Raw genomic sequence first — 15990 nt, forward strand, 5'->3', positions numbered from 1 at the left:
ACTGTCTGTGAGGAGTGTGGTGTGTTCTCCCTGTGTCCGTGTGGGTTTCCTCCGGGTGACTCTCTGTGAGGAGTGTGGTGTGTTCTCCCTGTGTCTGCGTGGGTTTCCTCCGGGTGACTGTCTGTGAGGAGTGTGGTGTGTTCTCCCTGTGTCTGTGTGGGTTTCCTCCAGGTGCTCCGGTTTCCTCCCACAGCCCAAAAAACACACGTTGGTAAGTGAATTGGCGACTCAAAAGTGTCCATAGATGTGACTGTGTCAGTGTCTTGCCCCCTTCCTACGAGATAATGAGCCCCCACACAACACCACATCTCGCTGCAGATCAAACGCAAACACACATACATCACACAAACACAAGAAAATAAAACATAAACCCCCCCAAATAAAACTAAAATGGTCTAAGGTTTAGCCGCAGTGAAATGCTGGGATACTCAGAGCCCCAGTCCCCAGCCCCGCTCACAGTCTGGCGTCCACAAAACTGCATTCATTTAGCTGATCTATTCTTTTAAGGCTTCCTTGCGATTTGCAGCATTGACTTGCACAGAAAGAGGAAAACATACTTAAGTTAATTGTACAGTTATATATATACACATATTTGTATAATATAAAGGCTGTGTAATCTACCATTTTTAGCTAATTAATAAAGTACAAATACAAAACAGACAGTGTAGCTATGAGGGTTTGCTATAATTGCAGCAGCTCATTTCCTCTTTGGTTCTAGCAGTGTTTTCTCAGAAACCAGTTCAGTTTTCAGTCTGTCAAGAGCATACAATAAATGACACAATTCTATTCACCTAAGGGTGCCTCAGATGACATATTTGGCAGACCCTCATAACACACGCACACACACACACACACACACACACAAGAGCTATCATCACCTCAGTCATTTGAGTACCATCAGTTTCCGGAACAGGGCCAGGCATGTGTCCCATTCAGCCCTGGTGATGTCTAGACAGATAAGTGACTCCACATTGGACATGATACTCCCACCTCCATTAGTCTTTCTTTTTACTGTTTTCCTCTCTATATTTCCTTGTTTTTTTATTGTAATGCATATTTACAAGGACATTGCCTAGTCGAGAGAGGACAGTGTTGATACTATAATATAAAAATATAAACAATTTTATAACCTGCCGCCATAGGAGTGGCTGTTGGTCAGTTGAATGAGAGGGATATATTAATGTTATCTAGGTGATGTGGCCAAATTGTTAAATTTCTTATTTGGCAAAATGCTTAAACTGGCTAAAATGTATAGCTGTGTGTGTTATACAGGGTAAAAAATCTGATCCCAATGTCCCTGCACTCTGAGAGTGGAACTGTCTGCATAAAGTATTCATCTGGTTTGTCTTAAAGTTATCTAAAGGTGTGAGATGATCAATGCCACTGCAAAGCCAAGGTAGATGTCTCCCCACATCCTCTGTAGTGGACCGTGTCTGTCCTAACACACACACAGTGGGTTTTATGACAAAATACATTTTTAGAGAGCTATAAGTATGCTGTCAATTTAGGGCCAAAGGTTTTGCAAACCAAAAAGCAGAATCCAAAACATTCATTCATTCATTATCTGTAACCCTTATCCAGTTCAGGGTCGCGGTGGGTCCAGAGTCTACCTGGAATCATTGGGCACAAGGTGGGAATACACCCTGAAGGGGGCGCCAGTCCTTTACAGGGCAACACACACACAAAAACACGTACGGACAAGTCGCCAATCCACCTACCAACGTGTGTCCCGGAGGAAACCCACGCGGACACAGGGAGAACACACCACACTCCTCACAGACAGTCACCCGGAGGAAACGCACGTGGACACAGGGAGAACACACCACACTCCTCACAGACAATCACCCGGAGGAAACCCACGCAGACACAGAGAGAACACACCACACTCCTCACAGACAGTCACCCGGAGGAAACCCACGCAGACACAGAGAGAACACACCACACTACTCACAGACAGTCACCCGGAGGAAACCCACGCAGACACAGGAAGAACACACCAACTCCTCACAGACAGTCACCTGGAGCGGGAATCGAACCCACAACCTCCAGGTCCCTGGAGCTGTGTGACTGCGAAACTACCGACACTACTAATAAGAATATTTCCTAATTTCATTCATTACTTTATAGTTGCACATTTCATTTAGCTTCTTCCCAGTTGTTTTTCTCACTTTCGCTTTCAGATCCAAAATGTTCTTGTTTCTGCTGATGTGTGATGGCATATATAATACCTATGGACTTTGGGACAAGGCCCGAGCTCCACTACTGACTGACACAGAGGAACACAGACAACCTCTGCTATACAAATGTGATGCAGAGAAATGGGGATTAGAGATCCTTACTTATATTTCTTTAATATTATATTTTATATATCTTTATGAGGACTAAAAGTGTTAGAGTAGTGAGTATGTCTCAGTATGGCAGCTTCTTTCACCTGCAGTTAATATGAGTTCAGTGAGTTAAAGACAAAGCAGGCTAATACGGCTAAACAGTAAAATGGGCTAAAATGGCTAATTCTTTTAAACTAGGATTTACGGGTGTAAGGTACAGTTTGCTAATATAGTTATGATAAAGCTAGCAAACCTGATTAAATGCTAACAGTTGTCTTGCTTCTTTATTTGTACTTAATGACCAGATCAAACTCTGTTTAGTGAAAGGATGAGGAGAGGCAGCGAGTGGCTGGAGCTGTACACCAACAATAGATTAGCGATTAGCTGAATGATTGCGGCTGTGGTTCAGGGAGCAAAGGCTTTGATTCTTGGAACGAGAGCAAGGGCTTATTGTGTTAGTTCAGGAGAGGGGAAAACCTGAATGAATGGAAAACCTGAGTTTCAATTAGCTTTTTCAAGGAGAAGTCTCCCTGAGGTGAAGCAGAGTTTTTGTTGGCTGGCAGTGATTAATCCACAATTTAGCTTAAGCCAGAAGCCTTGAAGGCCTGCAAACACATTGATGTCCAGAGAGAGAGAGAAAAAAATATGCAAGCTTTAATATCTTAAGTGAAATGACTGTAGACATTGTGTTCCATGAAATTAAGCATTTGCAGTGATATAACACGCTTCCAGTTCAGGTTTATGGATGTCAGATTCAGTTTATAGTGTTTGGGATTTTAATCTGCTCTACACATTCGAATATTCTCCTTTCAGATATGCTTTTCTCCATTTGTTTTGAGTGGAGTAGCGTGGCACAGTATTTCTGTTCGACTGAGATTATAATTTTATATTCTTCACAAAATGGAGTTGATTGAGCAGTGCAAGAAAATCTGCCTCCTCAGCCATTCGTTTCCAGATTCAGAGAAAAGCAGTCAGCTGCTTTTTTGTAGGGTGCACAACACACACACACACACACACACACTATTTCATCTCACCTCAGTCTCAGTGAAAGCTGCAAATCTGTCTTAGTGCCGTTGTGGTGGAGTGCTGCCAAGGTATTCCCTCATCGCATCAGAGCTTTCATCTCGCCGCCCTTCCCAGCTTTTGATTATCTTCTAAGCGGGTGATGATATCCACTGCAAGGGGCTCATTGGTAACTCAAAAAGGGGCTATGAACTGCAGCCAGAATATAAGGAATGTTAATATATGTGAATTTTCACTTAATATCAAGATGTGCATCTCCTAGGATGGAGTCTTACGGATGTTCATGGGTTCCTCTTAGTTGGAGTAGTTTTCTTTAGTCCTTAGTTAGCCCTAACAGGTTCATAACAAAGCATCACCACATTCATTTATTCATTCATTCATTATCTGTAACACTTATCCAGTTCAGGGTCACGGTGGGTCCAGAGCCTACCTGGAATCATTGAGCGCAAGGCGGGAATACACCCTGGAGGGGGCGCCAGTCCTTCATAGAGCAACACACACACACATTCACTCACACACTCACACTTTTGAGTCACCAATCCACCTACCAATGTGTGTTTTTGGACTGTGGGAGGAAACCGGAGCACCCGGAGGAAACCCACGCAGACACAGGGAGAACACACCACACTCCTCACAGACAGTCACCCGGAGTAAACCCACGCAGACACAGGGAGAACACACCACACTCCTCACAGACAATCACCCGGAGGAAACCCACGCAGACACAGGGAGAACACACCACACTCCTCACAGACAGTCACCTGGAGGAAACCCACGCAGACACAGGGAGAACACACCACACTCCTCACAGACAGTCACCCGGAGGAAACCCACGCAGACACAGGGAGAACACACCACACTCCTCACAGACAGTCACCTGGAGGAAACCCACACAGACACAGAGAGAACACGCCACACTCCTCACAGACAATCACCCGGAGGAAACCCACGCAGACACAGGGAGAACACACCACACTCCTCACAGACAGTCACCCGGAGGAAACCCACGCAGACACAGGGAGAACACACCACACTCCTCACAGACAGTCACCTGGAGGAAACCCACACAGACACAGGGAGAACACGCCACACTCCTCAAAGACAGTCACCTGGAGGAAACCCACGTAGACACAGGGAGAACACACCACACTCCTCACAGACAGTCAGCCGGAGGAAACCCACACAGACACAGGGAGAACACACCACACTCCTCACAGACAGTCACCTGGAGGAAACCCACGCAGACACAGGGAGAACACACCACACTCCTCACAGACAGTCAGCCGGAGGAAACCCACGCAGACACAGGGAGAACACACCACACTCCTCACAGACAGTCACCCGGAGGAAACCCACGCAGACACAGGGAGAACACACCACACTCCTCACAGACAGTCACCCGGAGGAAACCCACGCAGACACAGGGAGAACACACCACACTCCTCACAGACAGTCACCTGGAGGAAACCCACACAGACACAGAGAGAACACGCCACACTCCTCACAGACAATCACCCGGAGGAAACCCACGCAGACACAGGGAGAACACACCACACTCCTCACAGACAGTCACCCGGAGGAAACCCACGCAGACACAGGGAGAACACACCACACTCCTCACAGACAGTCACCTGGAGGAAACCCACGCAGACACAGGGAGAACACACCACACTCCTCACAGACAGTCACCCAGAGGAAACCCACGCAGACACAGGGAGAACACACCACACTCCTCACAGACAGTCACCCAGAGGAAACCCACGCAGACACAGGGAGAACACACCACACTCCTCACAGACAGTCACCCAGAGGAAACCCACGCAGACACAGGTCACCACAGAGAACACAGCATCACCACAGTTATTCTGAAAGTTTTGTGCTTTTTGTCTTATATAATGTGATGCAGTTATTGATGTCCGTTTATTTATCTTTATTTGTTATTTTAACTCTGTGTCCTGCTGCCTCTCTATAGAACACACTCTCTCCTCAAATGCGCTCCATTCCTAAAGTGTGGGTGAGAGAAGGAGGGATGGTGCAGATCTCTAAGAAGCACCTGAGGGCAGAGTATAAAGGAGCCAGTGACTCTGAAATCCTCTACAGCATCCAGTCTGATAGTGGACAGCCCCAACACGGTACGGAACACCACTGCCCTGATACGCAAACAAACAACTACTGTTCCACATGGACTTAGTTTCTAAACGTCTCTCTTAAAGTACTTCATGTTTATTTTATGTCATTGTTTTTTTAGGAGAGTAGAAGTTTAGTTTCTGTGTGAATGTTATCTTGACAGATGGTCAGTAACTAATGTACTGTACATATACCGCCCTTCAGATATTTCTGACTGATTTAGATTTGCAAGTGTCCATTAGAGTTATTAAAGATCTGCAGTAGCTCATACGTTTTTTGGATTTTTTTTTCTGTGTTTGTGTCCATGTTTCTATAGGCGAAATAGTGTTTGTGCCGATGCCAGCTGATGGGCCAGTTGAGGCCTGGCAGGCTTTTACTGAAGAAAGAGACACAACCCCCACCTCCACCTTCACTCAGCAGGACGTCAATGAGGGCACGGTGTGGTACAGACACTATGGCAAAGGCACTCAGAGAGACACATTTCAGTTTCAGGTAACACACATTTTACTGTCAGTTACACTTTGTTTCAAAAGTTATAGAGACCCTTCATAATTAGTTTACTGCGCTGCTTTAAACTGGACCTAGTGTGGTCACTGATGTTCAGTTGAATGCACAGACGCGAGTTTTACATCCAGTGGGTTTTTGCGAATTATAAATACAGTGGAACCTCTACCTACGAACTTGATCCGTTCCGTGACCCGGTTCATAAGTAGAAATGTTCGTTTCTCGAGTCAATTTTCCCCATTTAAAATAATGGAAAAGCAATTAATGCGTTCCAGCCCCCACCCCGAAAGTCACCCTTTTTGCACTGATATATGTTTACAACACTCTCAAATTAGTAAAACAATACATGTAGCGTTACTAAAAATAAAAGAGAAATACAGTGGAAACAGTAATAAAAAAGAAATAAAGTTTTAAGTGGTTACACATCGCTACCTTGAAGACATGACGACTGGCTGGAGCAGTAACACAGGCACTGGCTGTATGACGGAAGGTGGGGGTGGGTGGAATAACGGAGAGTAGGTGGGTGAATGTGGGGAGACGAAGCGTAGATACGGATTAACTTAGCACGAACTTCGATGTCTGCTATTTACACTAATGCTAAATTGCTAAAGCTACAATTTGCTAATCTTAAAAGCTCACTCAAGTCTGGGAGCGCTGGGAGACTCGACTATTGGGGTCAGTGGCCATTTCCAGCCGCCGGCTCGGGTTCGTTTCTAGAGTCATGGTTCGTTGGTGGAGGCAAAATATATTAAAATGCCCAGTTCGTATCTTGGAAAGTTCGTTAGTAGAGGTTCAACTGTACACCCAAATTTTGCAAAATATTTTTTTCTGTTCAACAATCAATAAAAGTGCAAATGCACAAAATGCCTCTGCCTGACCATAAACCTTTTTTACAAATTCCCCCCGACTCTTCTTCCTCTTCTCTCCTCTCCACCCTTTAGGACCGCTCTGTTTTCATCCTACCACCACCTCAGCATCTTATCTTATCTCAGCATTTTTTAAATAATAAATCAAGCTTTTTGATTTAAACGACTGTAAAACTATTCTGATCAAGGCAAAGACCAACTCAGATCTCTCCCTCGCCCTCATTTCAATTCCACTCCTGATCACGGCAGCCTACGTCATCAGAAGTTCGGTGGACTGCTGAACATTTTGTATGGAAACACAGCTACTGCAGTTTACAAGGAAAATCATGTAATGACTTGGGATTCTCTGAAGCTGCTGCACATGAGCTGAGCAGAGTGCCAAGTGAGAACTCTACGGGTGTAAATCTACCCAGCAATGGGCTGTGGAGCAGTGGATCTGTGCTCTCTGGAGTGATGAAGCACTTTCCAATAACTTTGGGATGATTTGGTGTGGCGTTAACCTCCAGAAATAATCACTCACCCTGTCAGACATCAGAAGTGGTGCCCATTTTAAAAAGGTGCAGCCCATTGTTCTGATATGTGAAGTCACAGTCAATAAACACCCACAATCCTCTTGAGATTTAACCTCAACTCTTAATTGTACTTGGCACTACTAGTACTTTCTTTCGTCAAAAGAACAATCCTCTCCTCTAATTATCTCCTGCCTTCTGTCCTAAGGGTGCGTTCTTCACTGCAGATTTTATTAAGGGTTCAGCTAACCGAGCGTGATTCAGATCTTTTTTTTGTTTTCACCTGCAGTAAATTTGAATGTGTGTCAGAACGAGACAATGGTGGTTTTGAACTTAAATGAACATGTTCCAGAGTCTTTGTGAATACAGTTTAGAGACAGTGAGGATGGCTAGTGTTCTGTGAGATGAGGTAGTTATGAGTGATATATCAGACCTTCGTCTATGATGAATGGAGTTTGAACAGGATTGAGCATGACAAGGTCTAAATAGAGCAGCTTTTGAAAGGCTCGCCTCCATCCACTTTTTTGAAAGGCGTGTTAAATCAGCATGCTTTGTGTTTTTGTCTTTTCAGGTGTCCAGCGAGGCGTTCCCAGACACATACAGTGACGCACAGACCTTCACCATTGGCGTCATGCCTCAGACTCCAGGTCTGCCTCGGCTAACCCCAGGAGCTGACCTACAGATCACTGTAAGAGCCAAAACACACAGCCTATAACTTAAACTACTTTTCTTTGGCTTGGTTCTTTGCCCCGAATGAAATATACAAGACGACTATGCTGTCGGTGGTTCACATTTTAAAACCCTAGACCTAAGGCAAAGCTGTTTCATCAGCTCTTTTCCAATAATGATGTAATTCCTGGGTGCTGCTCTTTTATTTATGTGAAGAACATAATCTAACGAAGCTGGAAACCCATCGATTTCAATTCAGGTTTTGTCACAACCCATATCCTTGATGAAGAAAAACCATGGCTAGGATTATAATTCACACATAAGTCACACTTCATTGATATTCTGCTCAACGAGACAGTAATAACAGATGCTGTACACTGAATAAACCTGCGTCCACACTAGGAAAAGTATCACATTGCATCGAGCAGTAAAAGAAGCTTGATCTACCTTTAATTCCGTGATGGAGATGCGGTAGAGTATAGAAAGTGGTGATTCAACAGACTGAACTTAATAAATGTAATTTGGCCTCTTGTGTTTGTATGTTAATGTATTTTAACATTTTGAACATTTTAAAATGTAAACTACTATCTATTATAAGCCTGGGCGGCACGGTGGCGCAGCAGGTTAGTGCCGCAGTCAGACAGCTCCAGGGACTGTCTGTGAGGAGTGTGGTGTGTTCTCCCTGTGTCTGCGTGGGTTTCCTCCAGGTGACTGTCTGTGAGGAGTGTGGTGTGTTCTCTCTTTGTCTGTGTGGGTTTCCTCCGGGTGACTGTCTGTGAGGAGTGTGGTGTGTTCTCCCTGTGTCTGTGTGGGTTTCCTCCGGGTGACTGTCTGTGAGGAGTGTGGTGTGTTCTCCCTGTGTCTGCGTGGGTTTCCTCCGGGTGACTGTCCGTGAGGAGTGTGATGTGTTCTCCCTGTGTCTGTGTGGGTTTCCTCCGGGTGACTGTCTGTGAGGAGTGTGGTGTGTTCTCCCTGTGTCTGTGTGGGTTTCCTCTGGGTGCTCCGGTTTCAGGTGCTCACAGTCCAAAAACACACGTTGGTAGGTGGATTGGTGACTCAAAAGTGTCCGTAGGTGTGAATGTGTGTGTGTCGCCCTGTGAAGGACTGGCGCCCCCTCCGGGGTGTATTCCCACCTTGCGCCCTATAATTCCAGGTAGGCTTTGGACCCACCGCGACCCTGAACTGGATAAGCGGTTACAGAGAATGAATGAATGAATATTATAAGCACATTTATAGGTGTTTTGTCTGAGCAGCATCCTAAATAAGGCAGAGTCTTTGTCTGAGTCTTTCTGTTCATTGTTCAGGTGTATAATAGAGCTACATTTGATCTCCGTAATCTCCAGACATCATTGTGTCCTGTCTATTGGTGACTCTCAGTTCTTTATAGATGTTCATTTTCGTGTGTGTGTTTAGGCTCTGGAAGATCGTGTGACTCTGATAAGTCCCTCCGCCCTTTCATTCACTGACTCTGAGACGCCCAGCAATAAACTCATCTACAACATCACCAAGCCTCTGCCTCCAGGACATGGTAATATAAACCTGGTTCAGATTATTAGACTAGATAGTCAAAGGTTGACCTAATATTTTCTTCTAAAATGAAATAGTAGTAGTGTTTTCCTCCACTGCTGCAGTAACGGCCTCAGATCTTCTGAGAAAGCTTTGGAGAATATATTGGAACATTTCTCAACATTGGTTAGGTCCGGGACTTATGTTGGATGATTAATTCTGGATCAGAAACACCACTCCAACCTGTAAATATACCGGATGGTGCTTCATCAGTCCAGAGAACACAATACCACTGCACCACTATCCAGTGCTGGCTGATTTTAAGTCCCCAAATCTAACCCTTTATTATAAACGGTGTCTACAAACATGTGGACAATATAGTATAGGTTTTTACATTAAGCCATATGTGCACAGTTCTGTTTCAGAGGTGTCATATAGTCTCTTCCTTTCTCTCAGGTGTGCTGGAGCATGGGGACCGGCCCTACACTCACGTCCGCTTCTTCACACAAGCCGATGTAGATGCTGGGAAAATCATCTACAGACCCCCACAGGCTCCATCCCACCTGCAGGAGCTTTACCAGTACTCATTCATAGGTATGTCTCTCCTGCTTCAGTTCAGGGTGTAGCATGGGTAAAGGCTTACCCTGAGGTTTTCTGACATGACATGCATTTTTTAAATGTCCACGACGATCAGCCGACTAGTGGCACACAGTTGGTGCCTGCTGATCTATCTATCACTAATATATAATATAATTACTGTACTGTAAAATATTTGGGGCCATTAAAATGTAGATATCAGAGCTATGGAATCTTACACTTTATATAATGCTCTGTTTTGGTATGTGCCACAGAAAACACATTGGTTTAGTTTAGCTGCAGAATAGAGTGTTTTCAAAAAACATGCATGAGTCGAACATCATTTCTTAACCAGTCAGATGTCATGGAAACTAACAATATATATATAAAATAAATATCACCTCCTAATTGTGTCAGTGTTACAGATAAATAGAGGCAAGACACAGGATTTTATTTTGTGTTATTTACCTTCTATTGTTCTGTAGTTCACCGTGGTGTGATGTAGCTAGGAAAGAGAACAATAACATTTAAAGTGCACCAAAAGCAACCAATATCTGCCTTTACCCTTGTGATATAGTCCATGAGGCAGCTGCATTGTGTAATGATTGAGTTATCGACTTTTGTTTGCAACTTACTGAGCTTTGTTTTGCTGTGTGAGTGTGTTTGTGTGTAACCCTGCCCTCACTAACAGTGTTTCATTTCTCTAGGCCTGCCAGAGTCAGTGAACTTCCATTTTACAGGTATATTGCCTTAGCAGCCTTAGCCCCCAGTCTCTCTCGCTCTCTCTTGCGCTCTCACGCTCTCTCTCTCTTTCTTGCTCGCTCTCTCTCTCGCTCTTTCTCTCTCTCGCTCTCTCTTTCTCTCTCTTGCTTGCTCTCTCTCTCTCTCTCTCTCTCTCTCGCTCTCTTCTCTCTCTCTTTCTCTCTCTGTCTCTCTTTCTCTTTCTCTTACTGCATTAACCTCTTCCAGCCTTCCTGCCTCCCAGTTCCTTCATACAAACAGTGGCCTAATACCTCTTCACCTTTTGCTTCCATTGTCACCCCTCTCCATGAGGTATGATTTTTTTATCCTTTTTCCCCAGCCTCCTCTCTCCCTCCCATCACACTACACATCTCCCTCTATATTCTTTCAGACAGGGGGATACAGCTGAGCATCCATCATCCTCCCACAGCAGCAAAGCATTAGAGCTGTGACTCTCACCCACATGCACATAGCACAATCACTCTAAAGTTTACAGTTACTGAAGTCAGGTTTCCTGCAGGTATTTTTATACTTTTGTAATTTTTTACAAAAAGTATAATGTAATGTAATTCTAGTATTTGCGTGTGTATTGCATAAAAAAACATGCAGTTGGTCATACCTCATGATGGATGGACAGTGTTATATATTTATAATTGCATTTTGATGTATTATTATTAATAATAATGTGCTCAAAGTGTGGCACAATATCATACAAAAATATATATATATATATATATAAAATTTAATAAAGTAGAAGAAGGTGGATTTGTGCCGCAATAGGAAATGTTGCTACCAGAGAACTCAAGGTGCTCAAAAACTCACGGTATTCAGCTGTGTTGGTGACTATAGTGGACTGGCCACACGGACAGTATTTTAGATTACATTAATCTGCAGATTATTTTACTATTTAAAAAAAGGTTGCAGAGAAAAATAATAATAATTAGTTGATTGCATTTTAACAGGCATGTGAGGATCGCGGGGCGGACTGACGGAGGCGGACGCACTTGCTAAAACACAGTGACTTTATTGAAACACAAGATGACCAAACAGAAAGAGACTAGCATAACAGGCAGAATACTTAAACAAAGAAAGACTGAGACAGAGAGACTTGGACAGAAGGACAATACATGGAGTGAACTAAACTGAGATACAGATACAGACAAACCTGATTGAGATAACTAAACAGACAGAGAACTAGAAACATAGACTGAAACTAGACAGAGAGCTAAACATGGAAGAACTAAACAGGCAAGACAGACAGGAAGCTAAAGCAGACTAAACTTAAACACAGAAATAAACAGAGTAAACTTGGACACGGCGCTAAACAGAGAAAAGACACAAACAGACATGAGACAAGAGAGATACAAAAACTGACTTGGTGGGCATGAGAAACAGGCAAGGCAGACAGACCGGAGAGCACAAAACAAAGGTGGAGAGAAACAGACAGACAGACTGAAGAGCAAACCAATGACAGAGGAAACAAATGACCGACAAACAGGAAGTGACACATGGGAAATACACAACACAGACAAGGGAAACCTGGAACAGACAACGAGGAGGAGGAACAAAGGCGGGTTTAGGGTGTAAACGTGAACAATAACAAACATGACGAGACAAGGGCGTGACAAGGCACATGAACACAAAATAAACATGTATAAATGCTCCCTTGTGCAAGCATTACTGTTTGTTTCAACCCAGACTGTCTACTTATTCCCTTCTCTGTTTTTGAACTGCATCTTTGGCCCAAGAGTTACACCATGTGGGAGTTAAAATCTTCTCCTATGAAACAGAACAGCCCTTCAAGAGCCCAATACAAAATCAGAACACAACTAAAAAAGAGTACTGTTTCATTTCCAGGATTCTAGCAGTGCTCTTAAATTAGCTTTGTTCTAATCTGCAGCTGAGGGACTGTCGTACACCTTCTGAAGTGTCCAACAATAATATATTATCACCCACTCCTAACTCTTCTGTGATGTAAAACTGATTTCAGCTCTTCAGCTATTCTGCAGCATTCACCATTTAAGGTGTAACAGGGAATTAACAAGCTATCTTAGGAGACATCTTCTAGATATTACTTCTAGATATGTTTTATATTTGTCATGAAGAGACGTCATTATACATAAAAACTACATTAAAATAAGATCATACAATTGATATCATAGTTGTTATAGAAGAAAATACTTACATTTGTGAATATTTCATAAAAAGAACAGATATGTCACATTCACCTTAATTCTGAATATTGTTAATAGTGCCATAGGCCATTGGTGTTTTTGTTGCATGGGCTGTGATACAATTCAATAGACAAAATGTGAGTCACTTGAAAATGTTTAAAAAAACCTCTGATTTACATTGTACAAGTTCAAAAAATATGCATATGATTTCATAATATTATAAATGATCTTATGCTGTGTCAATAGAAACTGAAAGTTTTAATATTGTTGCTAGAAGTGCAGCTGAATTCATTCATTCATTCATTATCTGTAAGCGCTTATCCAGTTCAGGATCGCGGTAGGTCCAGAACCTACTTGCAATCAAGGGGGCGCCAGTCCTTCACAGGGCAACACACACACTCACACCTACAGACACTTTTGAGTCGCCAATCTACCTACCAATGTGTGTTTTTGAACTGTGGGAGGAAACTGGAGCACCCGGAGGAAACCCACGCAGACACAGGGAGAACACACCAAACTCCTCACAGACAGTCACCCGGAGGAAACTCATGCAGACACAGGGAGAACACACCACACTCCTCACAGACAGTCACCCGGAGGAAACCGACGCAGACACAGGGAGAACACACCACACTCCTCACAGACAGTCACCCGGAAGAAACCCACACAGACACTGGGAGAACACACTACACTCCTCACAGACAGTCACCCGGAGGAAACCCACGCAGACACAGGGAGAACACACCACACTCCTCACAGACAGTCACCCGGAGGAAACTCACACAGACACAGAGAGAACACACCACACTCCTCACAGACAGTCACCCGGAGGAAACCCACGCAGACACAGGGAGAACACACCACACTCCTCACAGACAGTCACCCGGAGGAAACCCACACAGACACTGGGAGAACACACCACACTCCTCACAGACAGTCACCCGGAGGAAACCCACACAGACACAGGGAGAACACACCACACTCCTCACAGACAGTCACCCGGAGGAAACCCACGCAGACACAGGGAGAACACACCACACTCCTCACAGACAGTCACCCGGAGGAAACCCACGCAGACACAAGGAGAACACACCACACTCCTCACAGACAGTCACCCGGAGGAAACCCACGCAGACACAGGGAGAACACACCACAATGCTCACAGACAGTCACCCGGAGGAAACCCACGCAGACACAGGGAGAACACAACACACTCCTCACAGACAGTCACCCGGAGGAAACCCACGCAGACACTGGGAGAACACACCACACTCCTCACAGACAGTCACCCAGAGGAAACCCACGCAGACACAGGGAGAACACACCACACTCCTCACAGACAGTCACCCGGAGAAAACCCACGCAGACACAGGGAGAACACACCACAATGCTCACAGACAGTCACCCGGAGGAAACCCACGCAGACACAGGGAGAACACACCACAATGCTCACAGACAGTCACCCGGAGGAAACCCACGCAGACACAGGGAGAACACACCACACTCCTCACAGACAGTCACCCGGAGGAAACCCACGCAGACACAGGGAGAACACACCACACTCCTCACAGACAGTCACCCAGAGGAAACCCACACAGACACAGGGAGAACACACCACACTCCTCACAGACAGTCACCCGGAGCGGGAATCAAACCCACAACCTCAAGGCCCTTGGAGATGTGTGACTGCAACACTACCTGCTGCGCCACTGTGCCGCCCAATATGAACAACTAAAATTTAGATCAGATGCAAAAAAATGAGAGATTCTGATCGTGTTTAAATTGACAGGAGGAGGATTTATTACATGTCGTTCTGACATTGAAAAACAATAACTTGGGCCTCTAGAAAATGCAAGACGTTTCACAACACGTTTGCCTATTGTTCATCTTCTAAAAGCAGACAGCAGTGAGCTGCCTGCTGCGTACTTTTCAAAACTGTGTGTTTCCTATGGCCTAGATTTTCTTTATTTTTCATACTATGTGGCTTGTCTGTGGTGTGGACGCCCCTAACCCCAGGTTTGTTTGCAAATGCAGTTTCATTCGTAGTTATACCTGACATGAATTTGTTTGGAAGCTGCATGTCTTTTGACATTAGCTAGCATTGTCTTCTTCAATGGCTTATTCCCACAAGCAGGAGTTATCCTAGCACTAGGTTTAAATAAAAAACATTTTCAGATTTCTTAATGTGATGTGTGCTACTTCAGGACAGATTTGTTACAGAACTGGATCAAATTTCTTCTTTTAATCCGTCCTGATGCATCATTTTCTATGTTTCTAACAGATCAATTACTTAAAACCAGTCTTCCCAGTTGACGCCAGGTACTGAAGCTACAGGATTACAGCTGTTTTTAAAATAAAAGATGTTCATGAGTATAAACTGAGATACTGAGAACATACAGAGGAAATATCTGTGCCCAGTGGTAAATGTTGAAAGGCTTCTATAAAAAGCCGGAAAGCTTCAAAAACTGCAAGATGTTAAAAGAAGAGGATTGACTTTCATGTTTTGGGTCCAGAAATGTCCTGGAGGTTTTTATTGTCAGTTTCTGGTCACTGTTTATATATTAAACCCTGGATAATAATAAATTCTCTTTGTGTTCCCCCTGTGGTTTGTGATCATCGATGAAGGTGGTCTTCAGCGTTTTACTACAGATGCACAACTGATTTTTTTAGTCTTTCTCTCTCTTTCTCTCTCTCTCTCTCTCTCTCTCTCTGTCTCTCTCTCACACTCTCTTATACATGATGTATAGTGTTACTGAAGTACTAAAGGTGTTTTCGATTGCATGAGGCCACAGTTCAGGTGACAAGGGCAAAAAAGATTTTAAACTGACCCTCCACATTTCTCATTGCCCTCTTTTCCTCTTATCCTCTGTGCTGCTGTTCTTCTACCTGCTTCAGCTGTATTCTGCGCTCTTGCTTTCTTCCTGAAAAACCTCTTCCAGTGCGGTTGGCAGTTTTAAAGTCGTTATGA

General features: G+C 44.2%; 1 protein-coding gene across 1 annotated transcript in view; it reads left to right on the plus strand.

The window, feature by feature from the left end:
- LOC136677369 (extracellular matrix organizing protein FRAS1-like) overlaps nt 1–15990 on the plus strand; it is a 177743-nt gene that overhangs the window by 119021 nt on the left and 42732 nt on the right. The window contains exons 27-32 of the mRNA XM_066654892.1: nt 5360–5482; nt 5794–5969; nt 7928–8044; nt 9439–9553; nt 9988–10125; nt 10815–10847. Coding sequence (XP_066510989.1) covers nt 5360–5482; nt 5794–5969; nt 7928–8044; nt 9439–9553; nt 9988–10125; nt 10815–10847 — 702 coding nt within the window. The remainder of the gene's footprint in view (nt 1–5359; nt 5483–5793; nt 5970–7927; nt 8045–9438; nt 9554–9987; nt 10126–10814; nt 10848–15990) is intronic.

This window comes from Hoplias malabaricus, chromosome X2, assembly GCF_029633855.1.
Source record: "Hoplias malabaricus isolate fHopMal1 chromosome X2, fHopMal1.hap1, whole genome shotgun sequence".
Lineage (NCBI taxonomy): Eukaryota > Metazoa > Chordata > Actinopteri > Characiformes > Erythrinidae > Hoplias > Hoplias malabaricus.